Source organism: Microtus pennsylvanicus, chromosome 6 (assembly GCF_037038515.1).
Source record: "Microtus pennsylvanicus isolate mMicPen1 chromosome 6, mMicPen1.hap1, whole genome shotgun sequence".
Lineage (NCBI taxonomy): Eukaryota > Metazoa > Chordata > Mammalia > Rodentia > Cricetidae > Microtus > Microtus pennsylvanicus.
In genome coordinates, this window is record NC_134584.1 from 105,148,888 (window position 1) to 105,162,380 (window position 13,493).

General features: G+C 37.0%; 1 protein-coding gene across 9 annotated transcripts in view; it reads right to left on the reverse strand.

The window, feature by feature from the left end:
- Nfat5 (nuclear factor of activated T cells 5) overlaps positions 1-13,493 on the reverse strand; it is an 81,704-nt gene that overhangs the window by 22,859 nt on the left and 45,352 nt on the right. For all 9 annotated transcript variants that reach the window (XM_075977083.1, XM_075977082.1, XM_075977081.1 and 6 more), the window contains 5 exons: positions 9,466-9,658; positions 5,717-5,907; positions 2,438-2,610; positions 279-413; positions 116-168 (listed from right to left, as the gene is read on the reverse strand). In XM_075977083.1, the coding sequence (XP_075833198.1) occupies positions 116-168; positions 279-413; positions 2,438-2,610; positions 5,717-5,907; positions 9,466-9,658 (745 nt within the window). The remainder of the gene's footprint in view (positions 1-115; positions 169-278; positions 414-2,437; positions 2,611-5,716; positions 5,908-9,465; positions 9,659-13,493) is intronic.

The following is a 13,493-nucleotide window of genomic DNA, read 5'->3' on the forward strand; positions in this document are numbered from 1 at the left end:
GGGGTCACCTGATTATGTGACAGAATAAATAAAATGCATAATTGATGAAGCTGCCCAAACAAAGTGAAACTGCTCAGAACAAACAACAAAATTACTTCAAACGTTTAAATTGTACCTGATGGAACAATTCCATGTCTATCTCAGCTTCTGATTTCCAAGAGTGTTCATCTGATGGAAACAAAAACAGTGATTTAAAAGATTTTGAACTTTTCCACTCTGCAGCTTTAACTGTATTCTTATAACAAGGGAAACATGGAACAGTTATATGCCCTACTTACCAGAAACATTTTCCTGGAAAATAACTTTAGTTCCTTTCAGAAAGTTCTTCCCAATTAAAAACACTTCTTCCTCTCCTTTCACTGAACAGCTATGCAAACTTTTCTTTAAGATCTCAGGAACTCCTGCTGGCTGAGCTGTGGATATACACAGATAAACATTCCATAAAAAGAGCCACCAACACTCAGTCTAATCTACAACTTATATCATGAATCCAGTTTTATGAGTTGTTTCTGCTAATCACAAATTGGGGGGGGGGGGTTATTACATTTTATTTATGTCAGACTGTGTATCCACCTGTGTCTCTCTCTGTGTATGCAAGCATGTACACATGCACGCCACAGTGGGTGGTCCAAGAACAACCTGTGAGAATCAGTTCTTTACTTCTACTAAGTGGGTCCAGATATCAAACTCAAGTTGTCAGGTTCAATTCCTAGCACCCACATGGTTCACAATCATTTGTAACTCCAGTTCCAGGGGATCTGATGTCATCTTCTGGCCTCTGTGGGTACCAGGAACGATGTGGTAAACAGGCAAAACCACCCATTCACACTAAATTTTAAAAAAATCTATTTTTTAAAAGGATTTATTTATTATTTATAACAATAGTGATAAATAGTACTTTTCCATATATGTCTGCAGGCTAGAAAAGTGCACCAGATCTCCTTACAGATGGTTGTTAGCCAACATGTGCTTGCTGGGAATTGAACTCAAAACCTCTAGAAGATCAGTCAGTGCTCTTAACCTCTGAGCCAACTTCAGCAGCCCCTAAAACTCTATTTTTAAAGAAATCAATGTATCTGGGTTGGTGAGATGGCTCTAAAGACTTGGGTCCCAGAATCCATACAGCAGAAACAAAGAACCCATTACTATAAGCAGTCTTTGACCTTGCATGTGCACCGTGGAGCACACACACCTAAACACATACTACAAATAATGCTTGTTTCGCCTTAATGTTCTAAAAGCTCATGGCAAATGCCTTCTGGCATCCTATTTAAATAACTTATTTGGGGGGACACTGCTGGGAAACTAATCCAGGACACTTAAGTGACACGATCACTGGCTCAAATTATGTAAAATTTTTTTTTTTTTTTGGTTTTTCGAGACAGGGTTTCTCTGTGGCTTTGGAGCCTGTACTGGAACTAGCTCTGTAGACCAGGCTGGTCTCGAACTCACAGAGATCCGCCTGCCTCTGGCTCCCGAGTGCTGGGATTAAAGGCGTGCGCCACCATCGCCCGGCTGTAAAATATTTTTTAAATTACATTAAAATTTATTTATTGTGTACCACAACTTATGGGAGTCAGTCCTCTCCACCATATTGGTTCCAGGGACCCAACTCATAATATCAGGCTTGGTAACAAGTGCTTTTACCTGCTGAGCCATCTTAGAAGCCCTCAAATTACTTAATTTTTTTTAATTTAACATAATTTTATGTGTTTTGCCTGCATGTATGTCTGTGCACCACATGCATGCACTGCCCATGGAGGGGGAATGGGGCATCAGATCCCTGAGACTCTGCGCTACCCTGTAACTGCTAGGAATCAAATATAAGTCCTCTAGAAGAACAACCATCCTCTCTTCAGCCCTTTACAATATCAGCATATGATGATAATAGGGTCCTATAAATGGTTATGTATCTTTCTAATGTATTTTAATACTTTTAAGTTCTGAGATGGATTTCTGGTAGCTCAGGCTGTCCTTAACCTCACTACTAAGGTGAGAGCTAAGAATGACTTAGAGTCTGAAACATATCTTGTCTTTCAGAACAGACTGAACTATACTCTGGCCATCTTCTTGCTTCTACCCTTAGTTAACTAGGATTACAGTCTGTGCCACCAATCCAGCTAACAACTTTTTTTTTCCCAAGACAGAGTTTCTCAGTAGCTTTGGAGCCTGTCCTGTCCTGCAACTCATTCTGTAGAACAGGATGGCCTCAAATTCACAGAGTTCTGCCTGTCTCTGCCTCCCAAAATGCTGGGATTAAAGGCATGCACCACCACCATCCATCCAGCACCACTGTGTTCTCTTGACTACAGCTTTAAAGTGTTTCAAGTTTAACATGTTCATGAGCTAAAGTATAAACATTAAATTTTACAGATACCTGAAAAATTGAGCTTAAGAACTCTTCATATATCTAGCATCTCCATATTTCCTTACTTACTACACAAAATTGGGGAAGAGGGTGTCTGCAATGTCAGAGTGGAGCCGTCTTTCCTTGTGATATTGACTCGAAAAACCAATCTGGCTCGAGTGCTCTTTTTCTTGGAACCAGCAATTCCTATTCTGGCTTCAACATCGGCATTCCTCAGCTTCAATATTCCTACGCAGTCCACCCTAAAAACAGAAAAAAATGGACCAAATGACACTGTTATTGTCTAAATAGTACAACGTTTTGTTGTTGTTTTTGAGATTTTTTTTTTTTGAGATGGTTGTAGATCAGGCTGGTCCGAAACTCACAGAGATCTACCTGCCTCTCACTCCTCAGTGCTGGGATTAAAGTCAGTGCCACCACTGCCCAACAATAGTACAACAATTTTAAAGAAATTTTAAAATAAGTTTCTTTATTTAAAAGGCTGATTCTTTTAATTCTTTGAATATGTAATAGTCAAAAGGCCCCCAAAGAATAAATTTTAAATACTAAAGCTCTTACTCTCATCAGTCTTCTATTTAAAATAAAAAAATAGTAAAGAAACAAAATTATTCCTTAAATATGAACATAAGTAATGGCCTTCAAAAGACTTATGTATTTTTGTGGGTACTCGGGAGGTAGAGGCAGGCAGACCTCTCTGAGTTTGAGGCCAGTCTTGTCAACATAGCAAGTTCCAGGAAACTCAGGCTATACAGTGAGGCTCTGCCTTAAAAAAAAACATATATGTGTGTATGCATATTATATACTGTCTTATTTATTTATTGTATGCATTTGTTTGTCAGTGTATCTGTGTACCATGTGTGTGCTTGGTATCCTTGGAGCTAGGAGGGCATCAGATCTCTTGGAACTGGAGTTAAATAAAGTCAGCTTCTAAGCAGCCATGTGGGTACTGGGAACTGAAACCCTAATCCTCTAAACAAGCCATAAGTGCTCTTAACTGGTGAACTATCTCTCCAGCCCCTATTCTGTTTCTTTTAGAAAGGAAAATGGACTTTGTTTTTGTAGCTAACTCAGATATTAAAACAGAATGAGGGAGTGGAGAGATGGCTCAGCAATTAAGAACACTAGCTCTATCTAACTAGAACAGAGGACAATGCCTCAGTTCCTAACGCCTACATGAAGGCTCAAAACTGTCTGTTACTAAAGTCTCAGAGGATGTGATGCCCTCTGTGGGCATCAGGCATGCAAGTGGTTGGTGCATAGACATACAGGCAAAACTTCATACACCTAAAGTAAAATGTTTTTAAAAACCAGAATGGGTTATGCTTTATTTAAAAAAAAAATTGCCAGGCACACGCCTTTAATCCCAGCAGTCGGGAAGAGAGAGTCAGGTGGATCTTTGTGAGTTCAAGGACAACCTGGTTCACAGAGTTAGTGTCAGGACAGGCTCCAAAGCTACACAGAGAAACCCTATCTCAGGGGGAAAAAAATTAGTAACCAGCCTCTGCAGTGGAAGATTATATAGGCATTAAAAACTGGTAGCATTTTTAAAAACTGCAAAATATTCCTAAATTAACTGAAAAGCAGATTACAAAATAATGGACATAGTATTATCTCAATTTTGTCAAAAACAAAACTGAACAAAAACCTGGAAAGATAAACATTGTCTATATAGAGAACTCCAGGACAGCAAGGACTATACAAAACCAAACACAAAACACAAACAAACAACCCCCCCCAAAAAAATTCACACAATAAAATTTAAGGTATTCATACAATTTTTAGAACATTCATTTGTTCATTCTTGTTGGGGGCAGGCATGCCAAGGTACGTGTGGAGGTCAGAAGACAACTTTTTGTGACTAAGTACCTCATTCTACCATACAGGCCCTAGGATGTCCTCTCTGAACCACCTCTGGAAGGGTTATTTTAGGGTTTTAAAAAATATTTCTTCTCTGTTTTCTTTTGGAAACAGGGTCCCAATTTCATTATGTAGTCAAGTGTGACCATGAACTTCTGGCTCTCTTGACTCCACCTCTGAGTGCTTGTGTTACAGGCGTGTGGCATCAACACCTACGTCACATTGTGCTGGGGATCCAACGAAGGGCCAATCAAGATACATTCCCCAGGCCCCTGGCTATGTAACTTTTATTCTCAGTATTAATATTGAAAATGTCAATAGTTAAGTCTTGATCTCATCTTCTAAAAAGCCAGCATTCTCCTGAGCCTTCATTTCCCTGCTTTGAGAATTTTTAGGAAAGAAAAAAGGGGTATAATTTAGTCCGTCACCATTCTAGAGGAACCCTTTTTGTCTTTTTGGTTGTGAGCCTAGCCTTTAACGGCGAAACCACTGCTATAGCCCTCTAGGAACCTCTTTAAAAGAAGAGTTTGTTCTATTTAAAACATTTTAGTAAGATCATCAAAATCAGCTAAACATGGTGACCCATACTTACCTAGCACTCAGGAAGCAGAGGCAGATGGATCTGAGTTAGAAGCCAGCCTGGTCTACAGAGCTAGTTCCAGTACAGCCAGGGGTATACAGAGAAACCCTGTCTTGAAAAACAAAAGACAGACAGAGACAGAGAGAGACACAGAGAGAGAGAGACAGAAAGAGAGAGAGAGCCTCAAAATCTTCTATTCTCTAGAACGATAAATATTTTCCCGAGTATCATAAAAGTATAATAAATAATAAAAAGTATCGTAGGAACTAGAGAAATGGCTCAGAGGTTAAGAGCACTTGCTAATCTTGCAGAGGACTTGGGTTTGGTTTCTAGCAGTCATGCAGGTTGGCTCGTAACTGCCTGTCACTCTAATTCCAGGAGATTCAATATCCTCTGTAGGCAACTGCACACACATAATTCACATAAACTCACAAAGGAATACACACACATAAATAAAGTAGATCCATTTTTAAAATTTCCCATCAGCCAGGTGTGGTGGTGCACAACGTTAATCTAAGGACTTGGAAGGCAGAGACAGGCCCAGCCTGGTCTATACAGTAGTTCCACAGTACAGCCAGGGCTATGTAGAGAGATCCTGTCTCCAAAAAGAATAAAACCAAAACTAAAACAAAAAACAAACGAACAAAAAAAACAGATAAAAAAATAAAATAAAAATTTGCCAGGCATAGTGGCACACACCTTTAACCTAGCACCCAGGTGGCAGATCTCTGTGAGTTCCAAGCCAGTCAAAATGATATACTGCAACCTTGCCCAACCTTGCCCCTAAAAAGAGGAAAAAGGAAAGGGGAGGGGGGGAAAGGGGGAGGGAAAAAAAGAGGGAGGGGAAAAGGGAGGAGGGCAAGGGAGAAGTAGAGAGAGAGAGAAAGAGAGAGATTTTATTAAGTTCTTACGCCAGTGTCATGTTGTTGCTAGGATCAAGGCCGACTTCTATAACAGTGGTCCCTTCAATGTCCACTTCTTTGCAGGGGGTGGTATTTCGTCCAGTTACCCTACAGGCTTGGTAAAATCCGTGTGGTTTCACTCGACCAGAATCATTGCCCACAAACACCTGCAACACTACCGGTTCATTATGACCTTCCAGCTGGAACCAGAAAATATGTAGCATAAGCACTAGGTAGCATTTTAAATAAACTCATTATAAACTCAACATTCAAAATCAAATCCTGGCCAGGCAGTGGTGGCGCATGCCTTTAATCCCAGCACTTGGGAGGCAGAGGCAGGCGGATCTCTGAGTTCCAGGCAGCCTGGTCTACAGAGTGAGTTCCAGGACAGCCACAACTACACAGAGAAACCCTGTCTCAAAAACTAAAATCAAATCCTATATTTAAAACTGAACTTCATCTAGTTTTAAACATAAAAGAAAATATGTAAACTCTTCTTTTCCTTCCTTTTTGTTTTTGGTGTGTTGAAGACTAAACCCAGATGCTCACAAATGCTAGTCAGTACTCTACCCACAATCCAGCTCAAACATTTTCTTATAAAGAAAAATTGCAGTCAGGCCTGGTGGCACAGTACAGATAGGTGGATCTCTGTGAATTCCATGATAATGAGAACTATAGAGAGTCCTGTCTCAAAAAAATAAAGTATGCAGGGGGAGCTGGAGAGGTGGCTCAACCATCAAAGGCCAGGCTCACAACCAAAATAAAGAAAAATACTGTACTAGTTCTACAATAACTACATTTTAAATTACTTTGAATGTCTAAGCTAAACTATCACAAAATCTATTTATATAAGCAGATGGGAATAGATACACAATTGCAATATACAGATTAGATTACTTGGGATATGCTACCACCACGTAGCAGAAACGTCTTCATCATCAAATGAGAATATATACGATAAATTATTACTACGGAAGCAGTTTAAGAAGAAAAGTATTTGAAATGACAGAAAAATGAAGTTCACTTCTAAAGACTGTTTCATGAAATCCTGGGCCAGAACATCTATGGTCAGATACATGATCACTGTAAGTCTCTAGCAAAACTCTCATAAAAAAAATGCTAGTTCATATATAGAATATCATGTTTTATAGTAAAAGACACTGAAGCTGTTGATTTTAAAAAATGCAAGAAAAAACTACAAAAATGCCACATCTTTCTATCCCATTATATTTGCATCTCTTTGCAGTAGATGATCATCATCATAAAAATAATTAAAGAAATAAAGAAACATGTATCCATTCTGGCCTCCCTTTACAGATTGATTATGTAATATTTTAGCAGAGAACAGAAAACGTAAAAAAAATTGGGTTTTTTGTTTGTTTGTTTGTTTGTTTGTTTTTTGAGTGTCTGTTGAGTGAGTAAATGAACTGCTCAGGGCAGTCATTCATTCCTATCATAGTGAGGCAATTAATCTAATACTAATGCATTTAACTGTGTAAGTACTTAAACCAAGCAGAACTTAAAGACAGATAATCAGATTAAGAAGACTGACAAAACTACTAAACTATCCAGCTAGACACACACAAAGCAAAACTTGAATTTCTCTCTTGCCTGTTATGTGTCCTGGACTTGAGGGACTGGGTGCAGATGGATCAGAGCAGTAACACTGATGTAAATAAATGATCATAGACAAGTTTCCCAATCCTGAGCTTCAATCATTTCATTCAAGTGTGAAATGAATGACAGTCCATATTTTCAATGATAACTTTCTTTATAATAAATACACCAAGTAGTAAAATTTTACTACAAGTCAAAGTTCTTAAAAGGTAATTCTGATATCTTTGAAACTCTTATTTTCCAAGTTCTTACATTTTGAGACTGGTACTCCTGGCTGGCTTGGAACTCTCTAAGGAGACCATGCTGACCTCCAATTCATGGAGCTCTGCCTTTCTCTGCCTCATATATATATATAATTTTTTTTTTTTTTTTGGTTTTTTGAGACAGGGTTTCTCTGCGGCTTTGGAGCCTGTCCTGGAACTAGCTCTGTAGACCAGGCTGGTCTCGAACTCACAGAGATCCGCCTGCCTCTGCCTCCCGAGTGCTGGGATTAAAGGCGTGCGCCACCACCGCCCGGCCCTATATATAATTTTTTTATGTGCATTGATGTCTTGTCTGTGTGTATGTCTGTGTGAAGATGTTGGGGCCTCTGGAACTGAGTTACAGACATCTGTGAGCTGCCATGTGGGTGCTGGGAACTGAACCCTGGTCCTCTAGAAAAACAGTCAGTGCTCTTAACCACTGAGCCATCTCTCCAGTCCCTGTCTCTGCCTCTTAAATGTTGGAAATTAAAAGCATGTGCTACTAGGGGCTGAAGAAATGACTCAGAGGTTAAGTGTTGTAGAATATTAGTTAAAGCTGTATTACATTTGTTTATGCTGTGGAATATTTGTTTAATGATGCAAAGATATATTGCATTTTTTATATTGCATTTGTTTAACACTGTGAAGCTGTATGCCTGTTTAAAACACCTGATTTGTTTAATAGCTGAATGGCCAATCACTAGGCAGGAGAGGAATAGGCAGGGCTGCCAGGCAGAGAGAATGAATAAAATAGAAGAGAGGAGGGAAGAATAAGAAAAGAAGAAGAAGAGAATCCCAGAGGCCAATCACCCACTAACACAGTCAGTAACAGAGTAAGAAGAGAGAGGTATGTAGAATTGAGAAAGGTAAAAGCCCAGAGGCAAAAGGTAGATGGGATAATTTAAGAAAAGCTGGCTAGAAACAAGCTAAGCTAAGATCAGGCATTCACAAGTAAGAATAAGTCTCCGTGTACTTATTTGGGAGCTGGGTGCGAGCCCCCAGAGGGGAAAAAGTTAAAAAACTGTTCTGCTACTCTTCCAGAGGTCCTGAGTTCAATTTCCAGCACCCACATGGTGGCTCACAGCCATCTATAACAGGATCTGATGCCCTCTTCTGGCATGCATTTGTATATATGGACAGAACACTCATACACAAAAATAAATGAATGGATGAATGAATGAATGAGTAAAAGAATGAAAGAATGAATGTATATGCTACAAGTCTGGCTAAGTTCTTAGTAATTTCTGCTATGTTTCTTTGCATTCACTTTAAAATTTCTTCTTAAATATTTTCAGATGAATCTACTATTACTACCAAACAAACAAAGAAAATAAATGATGAACTGCAGATATTTTTTTCTTTTCAGAATAAATTCTCATCTTTCTAACTAAAATTTAACCAGGCATGTTGGCTCATACCTATAATTCAAGCACTCAGGAGACTGGGGCAGAGGGCTTGCCATGAATTCAAGGCTGACCTGGACTATATTTATTGAGTTCCTGAGTTATAGTAAAACATTAAAAAACCAAAACCAACCAGCTAAACAAACAACAATTCAAATATTATTTAAATGCTATTTGGCTTATGACCCAATTAGACATTTGTTTTCTATTTTACTGAGCTAACTAATAATTCTATCTTTCTATTCCAGGAAGCTTTTTTTGATGTTAAAATAATAAAACTGAAGGAAATTCATCACATACATATGTATTATTTTTACATTTATTCATTTATTTGATGATTGTGTGTGGGGAGCACGTATGTGGGCATGTTTGTGCTGTGGCATGGGTGTGGGGAGGTCAGGACAACTAAGTAGAGCCAGTTCTCTTCGGGTTCTGGGAATAAACTTTTACCCACAAAGTATCTCAGTATTCAGACATTACAAAATAAAATGAGTACCTTCACCGTTGGAAAGCCTTGCTGTGTTCTATCTTTTACTGAGCCTCGGCTGCCCTCTGTCAGGTACCGAGCTCGGTGCTGGGTTTCAGGCTGTACAACTATCTTCAGCTCCTTCCCCTCACTTTTAACAGGATACTGTCCACACAACATAGGGCTCTTCTTTACTCCAGCTCCCTTTTGGTTGTCCAATGTTCTGAGAAACCAAAGCACAACATGGGAAGAAAATATCAGAAACCGTTTTCTGCAAAAGCTACTTAAAGGAAGAAACAGACGGGCGATAACATAGAAAATAACTGTTTAGATTATTGATAAAATAGAATACACTCTAAAGGAAGGAACATCCTATATAACCAAAGTATCTTTAAAATATTTTTGAGCCAAGTGTAACTAAATGCCATGAAAAAGAAAGCTGGAAAGGGAAAAGAAAAAAACCGTTGGGTGGTAGAAGGAAAACAATGCAATAATTTGTTTTCACGCTACAATTCAGTTAAAATGAAAATGTAAAAATCACACATGAGTCTTATATAAAACTAAAGATTATGATTACTTTTTAAATCAGATTTGCAAAGCAAAAGAAAAAAAGGGAATGGTAAGAACTACTAAACCAATATACAGAAGGCCTAAAAGATTGACAATGGAGGTATATGTCAATCATTAATCAGAAATATCCTTTTGAATCTCTTTCTCAGTAAATCAAAATGAGAAATTTATAATAAAAAAAATCAGTGATCCAATTTTTATTGGGAATGAGGTTTACTTTAATAAGTGTGATTTTTCAGATTATTTTTATCTGTGACTGGTTAAATGGTAAAAGTTCAATAAAAAATCTTATCTGAGCTCTATCTATAGCAAACGTAATTTTACTTTTTTTTTTTAATTGTGGAAGCTTTGTTTTGTAGGTTTTTGAGACAGGATCTCATATATCCCAGGCTGTCTTCAAGCTGCTCAATAATTGAAGATCTGCTGCCCCACCTACCTCAGGCACATGCCTGGTTCTAAGACTGTTTTAAGCATATTTTTGTTTATAATATAATACCCAAATTTGTGATTAGGGCTTCTAATGAAGTAGCGAATGCAATGCAAATACCTGATAGAAATAAGCAGAATAAAATCATACACACACACAACACCTCCCACCCCCTCCAAGAAACATGAAGTAGATTTAAAATCATCCATGTATGTTCTTGAAAAGTCAGGGCCTGTTGTTCTTTTCACTCACAATAAAGTAACTGGGTTCCCAGAAGAATAATATGATTTTAAAAACAAAGAACAGCTTTAAACCTGGCAAGTCATTCAATAAATAAACTACCTATGAAAGGGGCAGAGGTGTGGGGGAAAGGATAGCACTGATAAAGAATTCAGTAGCAAGGGAAAGTTCACATAGGATGTTTGCTGATGAAGGCAAACAGGAAGACGAAATGGACAAGGAAAGCAAAGAGAAAAAGGAGCTTCTATAATAAAGAGATGGGCAAGACCAGACCTTAACTGGACAAGAAATGCCATTCACAAAAATCTGACACAACTAAGTCAAAGATTACCTGTATGTGTAAGTCATTTTAAAGGCCCTAGAGGAATGAATCTATGAATAAAAGTACCAGGCTGAAGCCAGAACAATGGGGGCAAGAAATCTGTTTGTTTGTTTGTTTGTTTTGGAGTTCTGAGTGAATTCAAATGTTTGAAGAGTGTACAATGTCTTAAACACAAGATTCTATAATAATCTGTTTGTATTCATCTTATTACCAAAGTGGGGGAAAGGTATTGTGAAACTATGAAAAAATATGTCCCACATATTTTAAGTATATATAGATAAATATAGATATATAGATATATAGATATATATACACACACAAGAACTAAAAGAAATTATAGCATAATAATAGCAGTTTACATGAGTGACTGAAGTACTTTCTTGTATTTTCAAATATTTATAGTTCATATGTACTAGTCATAAAAAAATGATAAATTTTAGACTGAAATACTAAGAAAATTTGAATGATAATTTTGTCAGCTGTGCTTTTTATATTTATACCACTCAAGCTAGTATTCTGAAAGTAAATAACAATGATTCCTATAAAATAAGTATTTATATTTGTTGAATGAATTAATATGTATGTGCTAAAAAAATAAAGATTTAAATACACACAAAAAAATCACAAGGAAGTAATAAAAAATTCTAAAATACTGAAAATGCTTCTGCTTTCCTTCCTTCCTTCCTTTTTTGAGAGAGAGCTCTTACTACACAGCCCAAACTGGTCTTGAACTCACTACAGGTCAGGCTGGTCTCCCTCTCAAAACCCCACTACCTTAGCCTCCCTTTTGCTTGGGTTTTCACAAATTTACCACTTACAATGCCTGGCCCTGAAATTATATTCTAAAATTCTCTTTGTTCTCTAGGTTTAAATGAAAAAAATGGAAAACATGTATATTTGTATCTACAGACACGTAAAACAATAAAAAGATCAACTAATTCTTAGAAGAGTAGCAATTCAATTTGTAAATTGTTAAGGTAAAAGAGAAAAAGGAAGCAAGCAGCAATTCATACATGGGGGATTAGTTGATTGATTTTTGCAGGGCTAGACATCAAAGGCAGGTGACATCTAAATGACAATTACCACAGACAATGTCATGTGTCATGTTCTACGTAAAAGTCTTAGAATGACATTCAGGTTCTTCTGTGCTAGATATTCCTACAGGTTGCCTAAGTTATAAAAATAATTTTCACTACAAAAAGAACTTAAATGACTTTCAGATGCACATGATATATCTAGACTTCTAGAACTTTAGATGAAACTGTGCTGTTGATTCTCAGGACAGTAGTTGAAGAATTTAAGACTGATACAGTCAGCAATATTTACAAATAAGCAACTTTTTGAAAACAGATGTTTCCTTAATAAGCTCTAATTTTTTAGTTGTAAAAGTAATTGTCTTTCTGTCCATCAGTTATCAAGACTTCCAGCATCATGAAGATAAATAAACTTCTATATGCAGCACACTTGAAAGTTCATTTAATAAATATTTAGCATTATATAAACTGCAAATTGTTGTCACCTCATATTGAAGACTATATTACTTATCTCTCAAAGCATTTCAAAGTTTCATGTTTCTAACATCTTTCTCATCATTGGAAAAATAGGCAATTAGCTCCAACTACAGATTAAGAATGGTTGTCCATGTATTTTACATTTGGTTTCGTCCTTTCCTCAATATATTTCTTATAAATTCAAATTTTAAACTTCTTCATCATTTCCACATACTATTGTCAAATAATTTTCCATTACCTAAGAAGATGGGCATTTCTTCTGCTGCTTGATGGAGTTTCTGCTTCATGAATTATTTCATAAAAGGTTTGTCTTGACCAATGTCACTATACTTTCCCTGGTAACCTCAAATCATTTCTAAGATATATCTATCATACAAAAGCAGAAGCAGAAAAAAGCAGGTCAGGAAATCTCTTCAACCAGCAACAGTAAATCACTGTTTGATGCTGGCCATCCCCAAGTCCAAACTTTACTGTTCTTAACTGGTAATTTTAATAATTATTTCAGTACAAACAGGAAAATACCTTTCTCTGAAAATTTATAAAGACCTTTTCCACTGCAGCCCAAATAAGCACACATGCATTTCCTGGCATCCACACAACTTTCAGATCTGTACCGTCAGTCACACTTCCTCACATGACTCGGTGTGTTCATCATGTTTCAGAGCCTTAACCTACATTTTATAGTTGAGTAAATACTCCTTTTTCAAGTTCTGGACTATTAAAATGTGGCATACTAGCAATGGCCATATATCTTGTTTGCTTTTGGAAATTGCCTAATCTAGACTTTTTGAAACTGTAAATCATTTAAATTATTTAAGTATAGCATTCTAAAGAAGTTTTAAATAAAAGAATAAAGGAAAAAAGTATGTTAATTTTTTTCAAATTAATTTTCAGGTTAACTATAAGGAAATGAGTTTTATTATGGGTTTTCAAACATGTTGAGTATAGACTTAACTAATTCTTGCTTAAATGACTTACGAATTTATAA